At 46.3% G+C, this 15,543-nt stretch overlaps 1 protein-coding gene across 5 annotated transcripts in view; it reads left to right on the top strand.

Annotated features, from left to right (window-relative positions):
• DENND2A (DENN domain containing 2A) overlaps positions 1–15,543 on the top strand; it is a 65,745-nt gene that overhangs the window by 29,015 nt on the left and 21,187 nt on the right. Inside the window, exons 3-11 of one of the 5 annotated variants that reach the window (XM_053405013.1) lie at positions 1,160–2,353; positions 4,466–4,593; positions 5,515–5,636; positions 9,617–9,814; positions 10,335–10,431; positions 11,289–11,339; positions 12,453–12,649; positions 13,616–13,725; positions 14,862–14,931. In XM_053405013.1, the coding sequence (XP_053260988.1) occupies positions 1,160–2,353; positions 4,466–4,593; positions 5,515–5,636; positions 9,617–9,814; positions 10,335–10,431; positions 11,289–11,339; positions 12,453–12,649; positions 13,616–13,725; positions 14,862–14,931 (2,167 nt within the window). Of the gene's footprint in view, positions 1–1,154; positions 2,354–4,465; positions 4,594–5,514; positions 5,637–9,616; positions 9,815–10,334; positions 10,432–11,288; positions 11,340–12,452; positions 12,650–13,615; positions 13,726–14,861; positions 14,932–15,543 lie in introns of all 5 variants that reach the window. The other 4 variants (XM_053405011.1, XM_053405012.1, XM_053405014.1 and 1 more) reach the window with 4 other exon arrangements.

Genomic DNA, 15,543 nt, shown 5'->3' with positions numbered 1-15,543 from the left:
CGTTGACTTGACTTCTGTTTATAAAGTGGGTGGTGGTTAATTTTAGTATCTGTCAGTGATGGTAGCTGCTTCCCATGTTTATTGTCTTATTGCCACTGTAAATAGCCCTGGAGATACCACTATGGAGGTGAAAAGTTGGGTAGAAAGGTTTTTTATAATTAAAATACGTGGCAGGAATAGCTGGGAGAGAGGAAGCAGCTGGTTCATAATGTGTATATGGCCTGCTGTACCCCTTAAGCTAGGGACGCGGGTGGCGCTGTGGGTTAAACCACAGAGCCTAGGACTTGCCGATCAGAAGGTCAGTGGTTTGAATCCCCACAACGGGGTGAGCTCCTGTTGTTCAGTCCCAGCTCCTGCCAACCTAGCAGTTCGAAAGCACGTCAAAGTGCAAGTAGATAAATAGGTACTGTGCTGGCGGGAAGGTAAACGGCGTTTCTGTGCGCTGCTCTGGTTTGCCAGAAGCGGCTTAGTCATGCTGGCCACATGACCCGGAAGCTGTACGCCGGCTCCCTTGGCCAGTAAAGCGAGATGAGGGCCGCAACCTCAGAGTCGGCCACAACTGGACCTAATGGTCAGGGGTCCCTTTACCGTTACCCCTTAAGCTAGCTGCACACAGTGTACTGCTATAGCAATACCTTTTTTTTTAGCAAGCTTGTGGAAAGGTTTTGAACATGCGCTACACAAAATGGGATTCTGTTGATCTGAAGAACCCACTTAAAGTCTCAAAACACAGGCTCACATTAGTGCAGAGATAAGGGGAGGGAGATGCAGAATAAAATTGGATGATTAAGATCTTTAGATGAGTGAGGTAAAGATGCAGCTGGGTTTACTGCAGCCTGGCACTCTCCAGATGTTTTGTACTTTTGCAACCCTCATCAGCTTCAGGCAGCACAGCTGTGCTGGCTTGGGCTAATGGGAGTTGTTGTCCAAAACATTTGGAGGATGCCAGGTCGACAAAGGTTGTTTTAGTGAGGAAAGGGGGTGGGGACACAAGTACACCTCTTTCAAGGGAAAAGTAAAGGCAGGGGGAGGTGAGCAAACCTATGAAGATTTCAGGAAGTTTAAGAGTTATGCTATAAGCTCATGACCAAACAGAGAGCGAGGAATGTGGAGGTAAAGTTCCTCTGCCAATTTTTCTACCTTCATTTCATTGGAGCAGGTTTAAAAGTCTAAATAATACAACCACAAAGGCAGAACTTTGGTGCAGGCCTTCAAAGAGGAAGTGCTCAGAGACTGTTACCATCACGCCCAAACTGGTACAGAAAGCAGAGCCATCTCCTGTGGTAGAGAGCACACTGAAGGCACTGGAGAACTTGATGTTGGATCCGAGGATAGACTGCATTCAGCAGAACATGCTCAGTCCCAAGATGATCATTGGCGACCCTTCTGTAGAACTAAACATCCGAGAAAGCAGCAAGATTATAAGGAAGCAACTGGGAGGTGCTCCAAGCCTGCGGGCTGTTGGGAAAGCAAGTTTGAAAAGCAAGCCTTCGAGCATCAAGGACAAGATTTCGGAGTGGGAAGGCAAGAAGGAAGCTCTGTCTCCTGCGTTGGCGTGGAAGGAGGAAGAGCAAGGAGTTAAAGAGGAGCTCAGTTCGTTTTTGGGCGCGGTGGAGAAGATGACCAGGGAAAATGCAGCGGTGAGGGACGTGGACGCCAAGAGGCTTGTAAACTGGCAGCTGGAATGCAAAGGCGCGAGCAAAGAGAACGAGAGGAGAATCGGGGTGCTGAAATGTGTTGGAGAGAGGAAAGCAGACATGAAGCTGAAGGAAGATGAACCCGCATCCAACACTGGCAGGAGCACCGAGTTGAAGGAAGGGAAGAAAGAGGTCCAGAAGGAGAATGTGTCTGTCCTGAGTCAGGTCAAGAAGCTGGAGCAGGCCTTGAAGGGAGGAGCATCGGCAGAGCTGCAGCCCCAGTTGCCAGGTACTTACTATTCCCCGCACTGCCTGCAAGAGAAGGCGGACGAGGGGCAGAGTCCCTCTGAAGGCCAGGAAAGCCGGACGGAGCTTGGGAAACGGCTTCTCAGCTGGGACTCCGAAGCTGGTGAGCCTATCTTTGGGACTCTGGAAGAGGTGAAAGCGTCCCGTGCAAAATGCAAGCCCGGGAATGAGGAAAATGTCTACACAGAGCCAGGATTGCTTGATAAGAAGCCTTTTATCAATCCGCTGCCCAAGCCTCGGCGGACTTTCAAGCACGAGGGCGAAGAGGGATGGATTCCGCCAGTTAGGAATAAGCGAAATTTGCCCCCTCTGCCTTCTATTCCACCTCCTCCCCTCCCTTCTTCACCCCCTCCTTCGGCCGTCAGCAGAAGACTGAGGAATGGGAAGCATAAGGCGAACACAGATCACAGGTATCATTCCTACTTTTTGTTTTAAACTGCTGAATATGGAATTCTTCGTTTAACTCCTACATCCAATATGTGTTGATTCCTTTCAAACTGTTGGCCAGGTATGTGTGGATCGTGTTTTCCTGATTTGATAACGGCCAGCATTTTGATGTGGCTCGATGCAGCCAAAAAGCTTGGGGTTCAGTTCTGATCAGAATTGGCTTGCTATGTGCCAAGACTGATTTTCTGCTAGACTTCACTGTGTGCAAGAAAACTTACATGGGAGAGAGAGGGGGAGGGAAATAGAGCATAAATTGGAGAACCAGTTTATATGGTGAATCGCTAGTTTGCTTTGAGGGAGAGTTTGGCAAGGGACTGAGTGGCACACACTCTGCTTTTGTTTGTAAACTCATGGAAAGAGAGGACTCAGTGCGTTTTCCCCTCTTTGAAGTTTCATGCATATGAACTTCTCAAGCAGCAGTGGTTGATCTGTGACCCTCCAGATGTTGTTGGACTCCCAGCTTCCACCAGCCCCAATAGTCAGCAACAATAGGAGTTTCATTCCAACAAGATCTGGAGGGCAACAGGGTTAGTCCAATGCCCCCAAACCCAAGGTGACTATCTAGCCTGGCATTGTATATCTTGACTGGCAGAGCCTGCCCAAAGATTTAGGCCAGGTGTGGGAAACCTTTGCTCATCTAGAGGTTGCTGAGCTGCAGCTGTGATCTTCCCTGGCCCTTGGCCACGCTTGCTGGGGCTGATGGGAGCTGTAGTTCAGCAACATCTAGGACCAAAAGAATCCTACACCTGTCTTAGCAGAACTGTGCAGAGGCCTCTCTCTGCCTATCTGAGATCCAGCCTATATGTGAACTTAACCCCCTTAAGTGCTGGAGATGTGTTGCATAACCCTTCCTTTTCTAGCTGCTCCCTCCTTGCTCCCACCACCAAAACCCCAGATCTCAGTGTAACTTGCAGACACAGATCCTGCTGAAACCAGTTCATTGGGGGAGAGGGTGATTTCCAGCGTGAGATGGGAGAGGGAAGTTGGCAAGGGAAGGGCTATTTATAGTGGGTAACTCAGTCAGTCGAGCCTGAGACTTAATCTCAGGGCCCTGGATTTGAGCCCCACATTGGGCATTGCAAGGGGTTGAACTAGATGATCCTTGAGGTCCTTTCAAATTCTATGATTATATTCTATTACCTATTATGTGCAACAAAAGGGCTATAGTTAACATGATGGTCGATGTTGGAATCTGTAATTTTGCCTTCAGCCCAGAAGGGTTAAGGGCCTCTAAATTAGGCCACTCCCAGAAGTAAGGAACCATTTAACTCCATGGCTCTCCAACAGTTAAGCAGGTTTTTGTAAAGAGATGCAAGCTCCTCCCTGACCTTTCCTGATCCAGTATTGGCCTGCATCACGACTAAAGCACGGAGCAGACTCAAGTGCATCAAATTGACCTATGTTCATTTTATGTTAGCTTGCCCATCAACATACATGGTATTTCACTAAAGTACCAAGTGGATGGGTCCCTTCCCTGAGGAGTTAGCAGTCTAAATGTTGGCGCCTAGGAGGCAACAGAGAGGGAAGAAATGGAGGCAGAGTAAATAGACAAACCAAGTGGATGTATTTCAGTGAGTATGCAGACTAATGTACCAAAGGCTTCAAGGCACGTTTAGATTTGGGGAAGTGACTTGAAGGAATGGAAAGAGGTGGCATCATGCAGGTGTTCTGAGAGGCAGTTCCAAGTGCATAGAAGAGCAAGGGAGAAGGGGCAGAATCTTTTGGGTGAACAAGAGATCTTTGAGTGGTGGAGCTCAAGGAGGAAAGATGTGCCAGGATATAAGAATGGAGAGATGTGGGGATCATGGGTGGCTCATAATTATCAACCCACCCTTCATCCTAGGACAGGTTACAACAGTTAAAACACAATGTTGAAAACAGTTTATAACAATTTAAGATCACAGAAATGAGATCTACAGTATCTGGGGGGGGGGGAACCCTTTACAGTCGTGGTTTAACATGAGACAAATGTGTGAAGATGCAGTTCCTACCCTGCTGACTACACCTGTAAATAGTATTTCATATGTCAACTTATTAAAAGCTGTGCTTCTCTCTCTACCCCACAAATGCCACAGGAAGTCCTATGAGTTTGAAGATTTGTTGCAGTCCTCTTCCGAGAATGGCCGGGTAGATTGGTATGCCCAGACCAAGCTGGCCCTAACACGCACTTTATCAGAGGAAAATGTCTATGAAGATATTTTAGGTAGGCATTTGGGTAGCAGAGGAAGGTGATGGCCAACTTTGAGTGACGGGCAGCCTGATAGTTAAGACCTAAGTAGTTAAATCTCAGTTCATTTGATCTCCTAACTTTATGTTAAAGTCTATTTTAGAGCAGCCAGAATTTAGGGCACTGTTCTGTTAGAAGTAGTTGCTATGTGTGTTACGAGTGGGGGTGGGGGTTGGGGGGCAGGGGGACGAGATGGGGTTCCTGTTGATGCTCAGACTTGCCTTGCCAGCAGAAATAATGTACATTACAAGATTACGGGCACTATATTTCGACTACTAACAGAAAAGTAGTAAGAGCAGAAGAATATATACTGACAATTATAACATTGTGTGTACATAACATATCTAAAAGGGCACATGCACGCGCACACACGGCATAAATTAAGTTGGGTGTTTATGTTACTCCTCAGCTAAAAGATTATCCAAAAGTGATTCACTAGATCTGTTGGGGAATAGTTAATGGGGTTTGAGTGAACTGTTAATGTTTGTCTTGCATTTGAAGTACAGGTCACAATCCAAGGCAGAGGAGTGGAGATTAATAGACTTAAGCACACTTGACTCTGTGTGTTGGATTGTGGCCATAGTATATTGAAGCACTGGACTTCAGTGCTTCCAGGATATTTGTACAGTTGCTCAACATACACAAATTCAGCAGGTGAAGATTTTCCATGCATAGTGTTTAAGCAATGGCGGGGGAGAAGCTTCACATACTTTGCAACATGCTAAACCGTCCAATGATAAATCTTCCGGTTGCCCGTAGTGGGTGGGAAAAGACTAGCTGGACCTCGATCTTAAAACCGCTGATCTGGTAAAGGCAGCACCCAAGTTCTCCTTGAGCTGCTGAAAGGCTCACAGTGTTGTGTGCTGATTATCTGCTGCCTCTGACTTCCTATTCCAGATCCACCAGCAAAAGAGAACCCCTATGAAGATATTGAGACAAATAGCCGCTGCTTGGGGAAGAAATGTGTCCTGAACTTCCAAGCGTCTCCTTCATCTTCGGTCCCTGGCACACCCACAAAGGTATCCTGGTTTAACCAGTGTGACTTGAAAACCCAGTGCCCCAAAGTTATATGTTTTGGCTGGCATTGTGAAGGCAGAGTGGTGAGAAAATGGATGCCCTGCAGGGAACAAGATTACTGATTCACCCTCTGATGTGGTTTCCTGTCTTGGATTAACTCCATGGTGTAGTTTACTTCATGCCCAATGAGTTCTGTGATGTTAAGAGAGAGAGAATTCCATGTCTCTTGAATCCTGATGGGTTCTGGGATGGTGCATTCTGGATTCCATCTCACTGTGGGGTTTAATTGGCAGCCCTTAGCAGCCCACAGCCAAAGGCATGCAAGAACACTACAAGATCATATAAGAGACTGTGTTAATGTGGTTGGGAAGGAATGGTGCTAGGAAAATGGGACACAACACCCCTCCTTTTTTTAAACCTGTCGGCATTTCTCTTTGGCTACAAGCTGCCTAGCATCCATCTGAGATCTCTAGGCTTCTAAGCACTTTGTTACAAAGCTGTGGGTTGTTTGCTCCTTTTTTGTCCCTTTTGGTGGGTATCATCCTATTTCTGCATTCTAATTCTACTGCTGTCTCAATTCTTACTCCTGTGACATTGCCATCTTTAATTTTTCTACCCTGCTTCACCAACAGCCTGGGGTTGTTATTGGCGGTGGTTGCTTTCTCTCTCTTTTTTAACTATTGGCAAAATATTGTTGTTGTTTAGTCGTTTAGTCATGTCCGACTCTTCGTGACCCCATGGACCAGAGCACGCCAGGCACTCCTGTCTTCCACTGCCTCCCGCAGTTTGGTCAAACTCATGCTGGTAGCTTCGAGAACACTGTCCAACCATCTCGTCCTCTGTCGTCCCCTTCTCCTTGTGCCCTCAGTCTTTCCCAACATCAGGGTCTTTTCCAGGGAGTCTTCTCTTCTCATGAGGTGGCCAAAGTATTGGAGCCTCAGCTTCAGGATCTGTCCTTCCAGTGAGCACTCAGGGCTGATTTCCTTAAGAATGGAGAGGTTTGATCTTCTTGCAGTCCATGGGACTTTCAAGAGTCTCCTCCAGCACCGTAATTCAAAAGCATCAATTCTTCGGCGATCAGCCTTCTTTATGGTCCAGCTCTCACTTCCATACATCACTTCTGGGAAAACATCACTACTGGGGAAACAATTGGCAAAATAGTGGTGTCAGAGGCTCAGGAGCAGAAGAGCAGGGGAGAGAGCAAATAGAGAGCGGAGGAGAGGAATCAGAGGGGAGCGTAGGGGAATATAACAGTGGACCGAGAGATTCCATGAGCTTCTCCAGCGAATCAGAAGATTCCCAGGAGGGGGTGCCTATGGTAAGGGCGAGGCGAGTCCCAGGGGGGACGATCCATAAACAAGGAACCAGAGGGGAGTCCCAAAGGAGTAGCGGAGGATTAGGACCAGTTCCCCCACCAGAGCACAGTGGGGGGGAAGAGTCACGTGAGTCAGGACCAGCTTCTCCTCCATCGGGGAGTGGGGAAACGGAGGGAAGGCCAGGTCCAGCTAGCCTCCCCGAAAGGGGGAGCAGTGACACAAGTGTAACGGTCAGAAGGAAAGTGGGAGGCTGCGCGCGCGCGCCAAGTTCAAATGTGGAGGAGCGCGGGACAGCAGAAAACCCGGATTGGGAGCCAGGTCCTAAAGCCCGAAGGAGGGGGGGAGAAGAGTCGGCAGAATCAGCGTCAGAAGAATCTAGGAGGGCTGAGACTCCGACTAGCAGGAGGACCCAGAGAAAGAAGGAACAGAGGAAGAGGTGGAGTAAGGCTAGAATCTTAAGCTGGTGTCAGGGGGGAGGAGATTCAGATGGGACTTCTACGGTCTGATGCATAGACGTAGCGTTGCGCGCTGCGCGTCTGGAAATGAAACTGAACTTCAATAAAGACTTTTTAACTTGAGGAAGAAGCAGCGTTGGTCTTGTGTGAGCTGGGACCTTGGGCAGCGCTGACAAGTGGGCATAAAAGAGGAGTGGGCAGAAGGTGATTTGGGTTCTACTGGTAGATACCAGGGTGTGACTTACAGCAGATAAGCGAGAATTTCTGCAACCTCATTGTTTAACCATAGCAATGACACAAATTACCCCTTCCTTTATCATGCTGAAATACCAAAAGGGAGGGTCATCAGTTTTGTGTGGAAGGACTGTGAGCAAAGGTCACTTCTGGGACTCAGGGCAAATTCCCGAGCTCATAATTTCAAAATTTTATGCGCCTGTGTTTTGCTCCTGGCTCTGGTTGGCAGATCTCCGGCTTCTTATAAAAACAAAAGCAGAAGTAGTTTTCACAAAGCTGAAGCCTGGCCGCCCTTGCCATAAAGTAGTAAAATGAATGACCAACAGTAGAGCAAAAATGTGGGAAACTTTCCTTTGGTACAGACAGCATAAGGGCACTTGGGAGGTGCCCTTGAACTGTTAAGTAGCAAGAGAGTCATGCTCTGCTGCAGCTGTGCTATTGCACTGACTTTTCTGGGAGTCCAGGAAATATGGGCACACAGGACACACCTGGGTGGAGTGTCTTGGAGCACATCGTAATAAGTTGTTGTCATCTAGGGAGCAAACTCTGTGTTGGGACGTGTCCTAATTCCTACCTGTTCTGTGGGTGATATATAGGAGTTGAACAGGGAAATGCAGACCTTCCTAGCTGCATGAGGAGAGGCAATCTGTTTCTCTTTGGGAATAAGCTGGCAATCACAGTCTCTGGTTTTGTTAAGTCTGGAGAAGAGACTCTGTTGAGCTCACTGCCAATTGCAGGCTTGGGGTGGGGGGTGAGCTGCTGAGGAAACTGACCATGGCATCTAGCTCAGTGTCATTAACTCAAGGAGCTCCAGACCCCAGTCACATGGATCAGATTTAGAAACTGTACCCTGGATGAGTCAAAATAGAGAGGTGCGGGTTGCCGGATGCCTTGCAACATGACTGGACCTACTGGTCAGGGGTCCCTTTACCTTTGCTATATGGATATGCGTTTCAAATGAGTGGGAAGAGATGATTCTATACAAAAGGTTTTCGAAGAACTGCCTTTCTTTAGTCTGGAAATGTCACCCGCTGGATTGCAAAAAGGTATTGCTATTTCCCAAAAATGTTGAAAAAGTAGTCTATTTTTTGTTTGTTTGCATTAACAAAGAAACCAAACTAAGTACCCATCACATTCATTGAGGGTGTTTTCCAGTTTGACTGTCATCTTATAATAATTCTTCCCCGCTGCTGTTCCCCAGATTAAGATGAGGCTGGCTGTTCCCTCGGGGTTTGGGGTTTTGAGAATGGAAAGGAATAATTTCTGGAGCAGTTACCAGTACACAGAGAGCTTATTTATGCTCACACCAACCTTTCAACAGTTCCAAAGGTCGCTGAGTAAGTTTCATGGCTAAGCCAGGATTCCCATTTGGGTTTCCCATGTCGAAACCCAGGACTTGAACATCAGAAGCCCCACGAACAGGTGCCAGACCACTCTATTATTACTGGGTAGAATCAATCGCTAAATGACAGGGTTAGGGAATGTAGCAATCCCTAAATATGCAACTTCAGGGCTGCTTAAACTTTTCTCTGAAGCAATTGTTAAACGGCCACAGCCTGACAGACTACTGGCCCGTGTTACTTTTGGTCCAATGTGGTACAGTAGCTCTTTCATTCTCCCATACAAATGACTTTGGTTGCTTGGTTTTGCTGGCTTTTTTGTTGCTGCTGCTACAAGGCTTGCCAGTCTGCGTTGCACAAGCAAAAAGAGTTCTTTCTCCTATGAGGACGAGGCTCCGCTGTGAGTTTGTCACGATGCGGAATCAGAGTCTCTCCTATTATCTTGCTAGGCCTTCCTGTGAAAATCAAAGTAACTGCTGAAATTTATTAGGCCAGAGATAATCTGCCAAGAAGTATTGTAACTAACGTTTCTGCTTTGCCTGCTTGGGGTGGGAGTTACTTTTGCCGTGGAGAAATGCAACATCTCCGATTAAATGCTGCCGCCTGTTTTTCCCCTGTTCCTGTCTGGCCTCTGCAGCTGCTCTCCAAGCCCATCTTCTTTCGGCAGAATTCAGAACGGCGGAGTTTCAAGCTATTAGACATACGGAAATCAAACCGAGACGGGACATGTTCTCCTTCCAGAATCAGTCCCCCTTCCACCCCTAGTAGCCCTGACGATACTTTCTTCTCCTTGGGTGATACTCAAAATGGCAAGAGGAGGAGAAAAATTCCTAAGGTAACCCACACAGATATTCTCTCTCTCAGTTGTTGTTTTTTTAGGGGAGGGGCAGGCAGATAGTGAAGACTGAGAATAAGCATATGGATATGATGTCATCAATCTTAACGGGATATGCTGAAGGGCTTGGAATTTTAATTTCTGTTCACTCCGTACCGGCCCGGCCAAAAACTTTATGGATTATTGTGAGATGAAGTTGTAAATTTAAGTTGCCTGCTATTGAAATAACCACCTATTGTGGATGTAAAATGGATCACATGTTCCCCCTCCCCGCTTTGGGTTGAGCCAGTCTTGTGAAAGGATGTATGACTGATGTACCTAAGCCAGAAGGTGGAGAACTGGTGGCTCTCCAGATGTTGGTGGGCTCCAATTCATATCAACTCACCAAGAGAAAGAATACGTGGAGCAGAAGGATAGAAAGGGCCAAAGGAAAATAACTGCGAGGAAAGAAGCAGGGAGGATTTTCAGTTATCTTGACTTGTGGATGGAGAAAACGCTGACTTTTCTTCTCTATGTTAAGCAGCTGGTGTTAAAAATCAATGCCATCTATGAAGCGCGAAGAGGGAAGAAGCGAGTCAAGAGGTTGTCACAGTCCACAGAGAGCAGCTCAGGAAGAGGTAAAGAGGAAGTTTGTAGGGAAGGGACCTTTGGGGACCTTTGGGGTGTTTGCCTGAACTGTGTTTGGGGGTTCATAGTGGTTTTGTTCTTCTTCCCCGCCCACCCACCCACCCACCCACCCACCATCACACTTTCTAATATTAAATAGCTGAAAGGGCTGAACAAATCTGTCTTATTTCTCAAGGTGCATTCATGCACTGAGCCCGCCAACTCTGTATCTGTGGACGGGGGCAGCCTGCACATAAGTGCCCATGTGCATTGGGGATAAACAAAGGTCGTGAGTGCTCAAGGTGTTGGCATGTGTTCAAGTGAATGCAAGTGGAAGCTCCCTGCGGATCTTCTCTGCTCATCACTGGGATGATCGGGAACTAATAAGGGGTGTGATGCATGTGAGGGTGTTGGAGTGTCTCAGCCCTGCCCGCCTCCCCGCCCCCATCCACACTTTGAGTTTATGCCCGTTCTGGCAAACACTCAAACACACCTTCAGTTTCTCAGTTTTCTAATCATAACTTCAGGTCTGCACTTTTCTGCATCAGTTTTTGATTTATTTGTTTTAAGGAAGTCCTTCTCAATATATACATTTTTGTGTGCAATTACTGCCTAGCATACACCTTTTTTTGTGAGCCATTTCTCCTAATGTGCTTTTCTGTATGTTATTTTCACTTCTATGTGCATCTTTATGCACACTTTAATATTACACAGTTTTGTACACATTATTTGGTTGGAGGGCTGCACCACAAAATTCAGGGAAATGAGTGACTTGAAGGACATCTGCATTTTGATTTAGGAGGCAGTTACTATTTTTGTTTGTAAAGTGTAGAAGATCTTTATTCTCTTCCTCTCTATTTTCTGCTAGTTACAGATGAGAATAGCGAATCGGACAGCGACACTGAAGAGAAGCTTAAAGGTAAGAAAACAGGAGTGTGAACAAAAGAGAGAGAGATTTTTGAAATGGAAGTTATGGGTTTGAGGAATGATTTATACCCAAGACTCTTTCTTTCCCAAAGGCACCAAGATTTCTTTTTGTACTTGCAAAGACATTCAGATACTGTAAAAATGAACATGCTCTGAGAGCTACACAACTGATGCTGCTCTCCAGAATCACAGTTTGCAGAGAAGCTCATTATCTTTGCAACTCATGTGTAGTGCATCCCTGTGCAGGTCTACTGAGAAATAAGTTTTAGAATGATCCCTGGATTCTACTCCCTCCTGAGTGCATGCATTCAGGTTTACAACCTTGATAAGGTGGAAATAAGGTTCTACCTTAATATTTTGGATTTGGACTTAATTTTCTTTTCTGTGTGCACGCGCACATGTAATGAAGTGGGGGAGGGGCCTGCCAAAGGATCAGAGTGGGGGGAAATCACATTTGGGTAGGGGTGTTTAATATGCCTGTTTTATTTAATAATTTGTAGACTTAATGGGTTGGGTCAGGCTAAGTGACTTGCATGTAGCTCCCACTGAAATCAATGTGAAAAGTAAGTTGTAATTAAGGCCCATTGATTGCAATATTAACAACTAACTGCAAAGAACATAGTTTGGATCCAACCAATTTTTTAAAAAATTAATGGTACCATTAAACCAACACAGAAAATATTTCTAGCCTTTTATATTTTTCTTTTCAGAAAATGATATTGAATTATGCAGTTAAATATATACATGCTCAACTCCTGACATGCTTTGACTCATCTGACTGTATGTCACTTTGCGCTCTCTCTCTCTCTCTCTCTCTCTCTCTCTCTCTCTCTCTCTCTCTCTCTCCGTTGTACCACAAAGGTCATGGTACAATGACTTCTAATGTTACATTTCATCTTTGCCCGCCATATAATGTCGCTTTACAGTTCTGTGACATAGTTTGGACATTTTTGTGTCCTCATCATGGCATGAAGTAATACCAAACCCTTTAGATCATGGAGAATACATTGAGAAAAGGGGTGGAGGGGACTGCAAAGCATTATGGGAATACTAAGTATGCAAAACAGCGACACAAACCTGACTTCCTTTGCCTGTCTTTGTATAGCTCACAGCCAGCGCCTGGTTCATGTGAAGTCTCGCCTGAAACAAGCCCCCAGATACCAAACCTTGGAGCGGGATCTCATCGAGTACCAAGAAAGGCAACTCTTTGAGTACTTCGTAGTGGTCTCGTTGCACAAGAAGCAGGCTTGTGCCCCGTATGTCCCTGAAGTCACCCAGCAGTTTCCATTAAAGGTGGGCCATGTGAGTGAAGGTGCTCTTGCAGACTTTGGCCACCTCAAGTTGGTAGCTGGACAGAGAAACTAGAAGGATTTTCTTTTTCCTGGGGTGAGAAGTACTTGCTTCAGAGATATGGTTGGAAATATCCAAGGAGGGGATGATCCAATAGAGTCATACATATTTCGCATGTAAGGGGTCCTTGCAGGCCAAGCTATATAAGCTAAACAAGCTATACAGTAGCTTAGGGCCCCACTCTCTTGGGGCCCCCAAAAAAATTTAAAGGAAAGAAACTGGATGTACATTTCCAAAATAAAAGATTAATTCAGCAATTACTTTGATACAATACATATTTTGTTATGTGCAAATGGCTTTACATACCTATTACGTCCATAAATTACCATATAGCATATATTCGACACAAAAAAGTAGCAATTTGTTGTTGACAAAGGACACCTGAACATATAAAAGGCCTCATTACCTTCAGTAGCTTAGGGCCCCATCAAACCTAAATCCGGTCCTGGGTCCTTGTTTCAATCCTTTGTCTCCAGTTAAAGAGAACGAGGTAGCAGGTGATGGGAAAGTCCTCTGACTGAGGCCTTTAGAAAGCTGGTACTCCTTAGAGAAAACAGCACTGGACACAGAGGACCAACAGTCTTTACCTGGTGTAATGCAGGTCCCTCTGTTCTTAGATCACCAAGCACCCTAACTGAAGGTATGGCTTTTAAAATGTTAGCATTACCTCTGATGGTGTGGTAGGGATGGCGCCAAGGAACTTGATGCATTTTGAAGCTGACTGCATAAGCTTTGGTTGGCAGCTGGAGGGGAAAATACGCAAAGGTCAGGTACACTAGACAAGCAGCTGTCCAGGCAGAAGCTCAGTCTCTGCCATCACCTCTTTGTTTTATCTCAGAGCTGGGCAGAGAGGACAGTCCTTCAAGCTGTTTCACTCTCTTCTTCACTAATCTTAAACTAATCTCCTTTTTCCGCTAGCTTGAACGTTCCTTCAAATTCATGAGGGAAGCAGAGGACCAGCTAAAAGCCATCCCTCAGTTTTGCTTCCCTGATGCTAAAGACTGGACACCCGTCTGCCAGTTTAGCAGGCAAGTTGCATCATAGGTTTTTCTTTCTTCTGCTCTCTCTCTCTCTCTCTCTCTCTCTCTCTCACCCACCAATAGCACCTTCCCTTCATCCAAAATAGTGCTGCCCAGTGGGGAACAGTGAGGCTCAAACAGAAGATACCAGCTGGAGAAGCGAGCTCACTTCATGTAAGGCCAAGGAGAGAAAACCAAAACAATTGTCTTGTCCCAGATTGAGGTTAGAAGACCACCTAATCTAGCACAACCAAGTGGCCAAACTCTAGGAAGCTTGCAGGTGGGCGTGGTAGAGATGGCCAACCTGGAACCTTTATCCCCTGAGTTGTGTAGTGGTTAGAGCAGGGATGGGGAACCTGTGGCCCTCTAGATGTTGCCACCAGACCACAACTCCCATCATCTCTTGCTATTGGCCATGCTGGCTGGGGGTTGATGGGAGGTGGAGACCAATAACCTCTGGATGGCCATGAGTTCCCCATCTCAGAGTGACAGTTTCAGGCTTGGAGATCCAGACTAAAATCCCCCTGATGATTGCTGGGTGTCTATGAGCCAGTCTCGATCTTTCAGCCTCACCTACTTCATAGGGTTGTTGTGAAGATAAGCTGGGTCCCATTTATGTTGCTCTAACCAACTTGTAAGAAAGACAAGATCCCCAAGTACACTCCCTCTACCGACCTAGCATTCAAACATAGAGCTCCCTTCTTGCAATCTGAAGGGCAATTTCAGAAATTCCCATAACTCCCATCAGCCCCAGCAAGCAGGGCTAAGGACGATGGGAGTTGTAGTTTGGCAACATCTGGAGGGCCAAAGGTTTCCCAACTCTCCTACTAAAGTACAGTGGTACCTCGGGTTGAGTACTTAATTCGTTCCGGAGGTCCGTACTTAACCTGAAATTGTTCTTAACCTGAAGCACCACTTTAGCTAATGGGGCCTCCCGCTGCTGCCGCACTGCCGGAGCCCGATTTCTGTTCTCATCCTGAAGCAAAGTTCTTAACCTGAAGCACTATTTCTGGGTTAGCGGAGTCTGTAACTTGAAGCGTATGTAACCTGAAGCGTATGTAACCCGAGGTACCACTGTATGTGTAAAAGAAAGCCTTGTCAAGGCAGAAGTCATTTTTATCTTCTATTTATCTCTGTCCTTTCAGTGAGACTTTCTCATTTGTCTTGACTAGTGAAGATGGCAGTCGAAGGTTCGGATACTGCAGAAGGCTACTGGTAACTATCTTTAAGAATAATAAAAAGAAAACCCTTCTAAAAACAGCATGGTATCAAAAAAGGTAGCAACCCTTCTGTGCTGTCAACACTCACCTCTTTTCCAAAGTGAAAAAGGTAACTGAACAAATCTGCCCACAGAATGGCTGTGTTTAGATGTAAAAATAGGCCAAAGTTTATTTTGATGGGGACAAGCCCCACCTTCCCTCAGGTTAGCGCTAGGGACACAGGTGGCGCTGTGGTCTAAACCACTGAGCCTCTTGGGCTTGCCGATTAGAAGGTTGGAGGTTTGAATCTCCGTGATGGGCTGAGCTCCTGTTGCTCTGTCCTAGCTTCTGTCAACCTAGCAGTTTGAAAACACACCAGTGCAAGTAGATAAATAGATTCCGCTGCAGCGGGAAGGTAAACGGCGTTTCCGTGCACTCTGGCTTTTGTCATGGTGTTATGTTGCACCAGAAGCCGTTTAGTGATGCTGGCCACACTGGAAATCTGTCTGTGGACAAACGCCAGCTCCTTTGGCCTGAAGCGAGATGAGTGCCGCACCCCATAGTCGCCTTTGACTGGACTTTATCATCTAGGGGTCCTTTACCTTTTTACTTTATTCCCCCCGCCCTC

Source organism: Podarcis raffonei, chromosome 10, assembly GCF_027172205.1.
Source record: "Podarcis raffonei isolate rPodRaf1 chromosome 10, rPodRaf1.pri, whole genome shotgun sequence".
NCBI lineage: Eukaryota > Metazoa > Chordata > Lepidosauria > Squamata > Lacertidae > Podarcis > Podarcis raffonei.
This window is presented reverse-complemented; position numbering and strand designations above follow the sequence as displayed.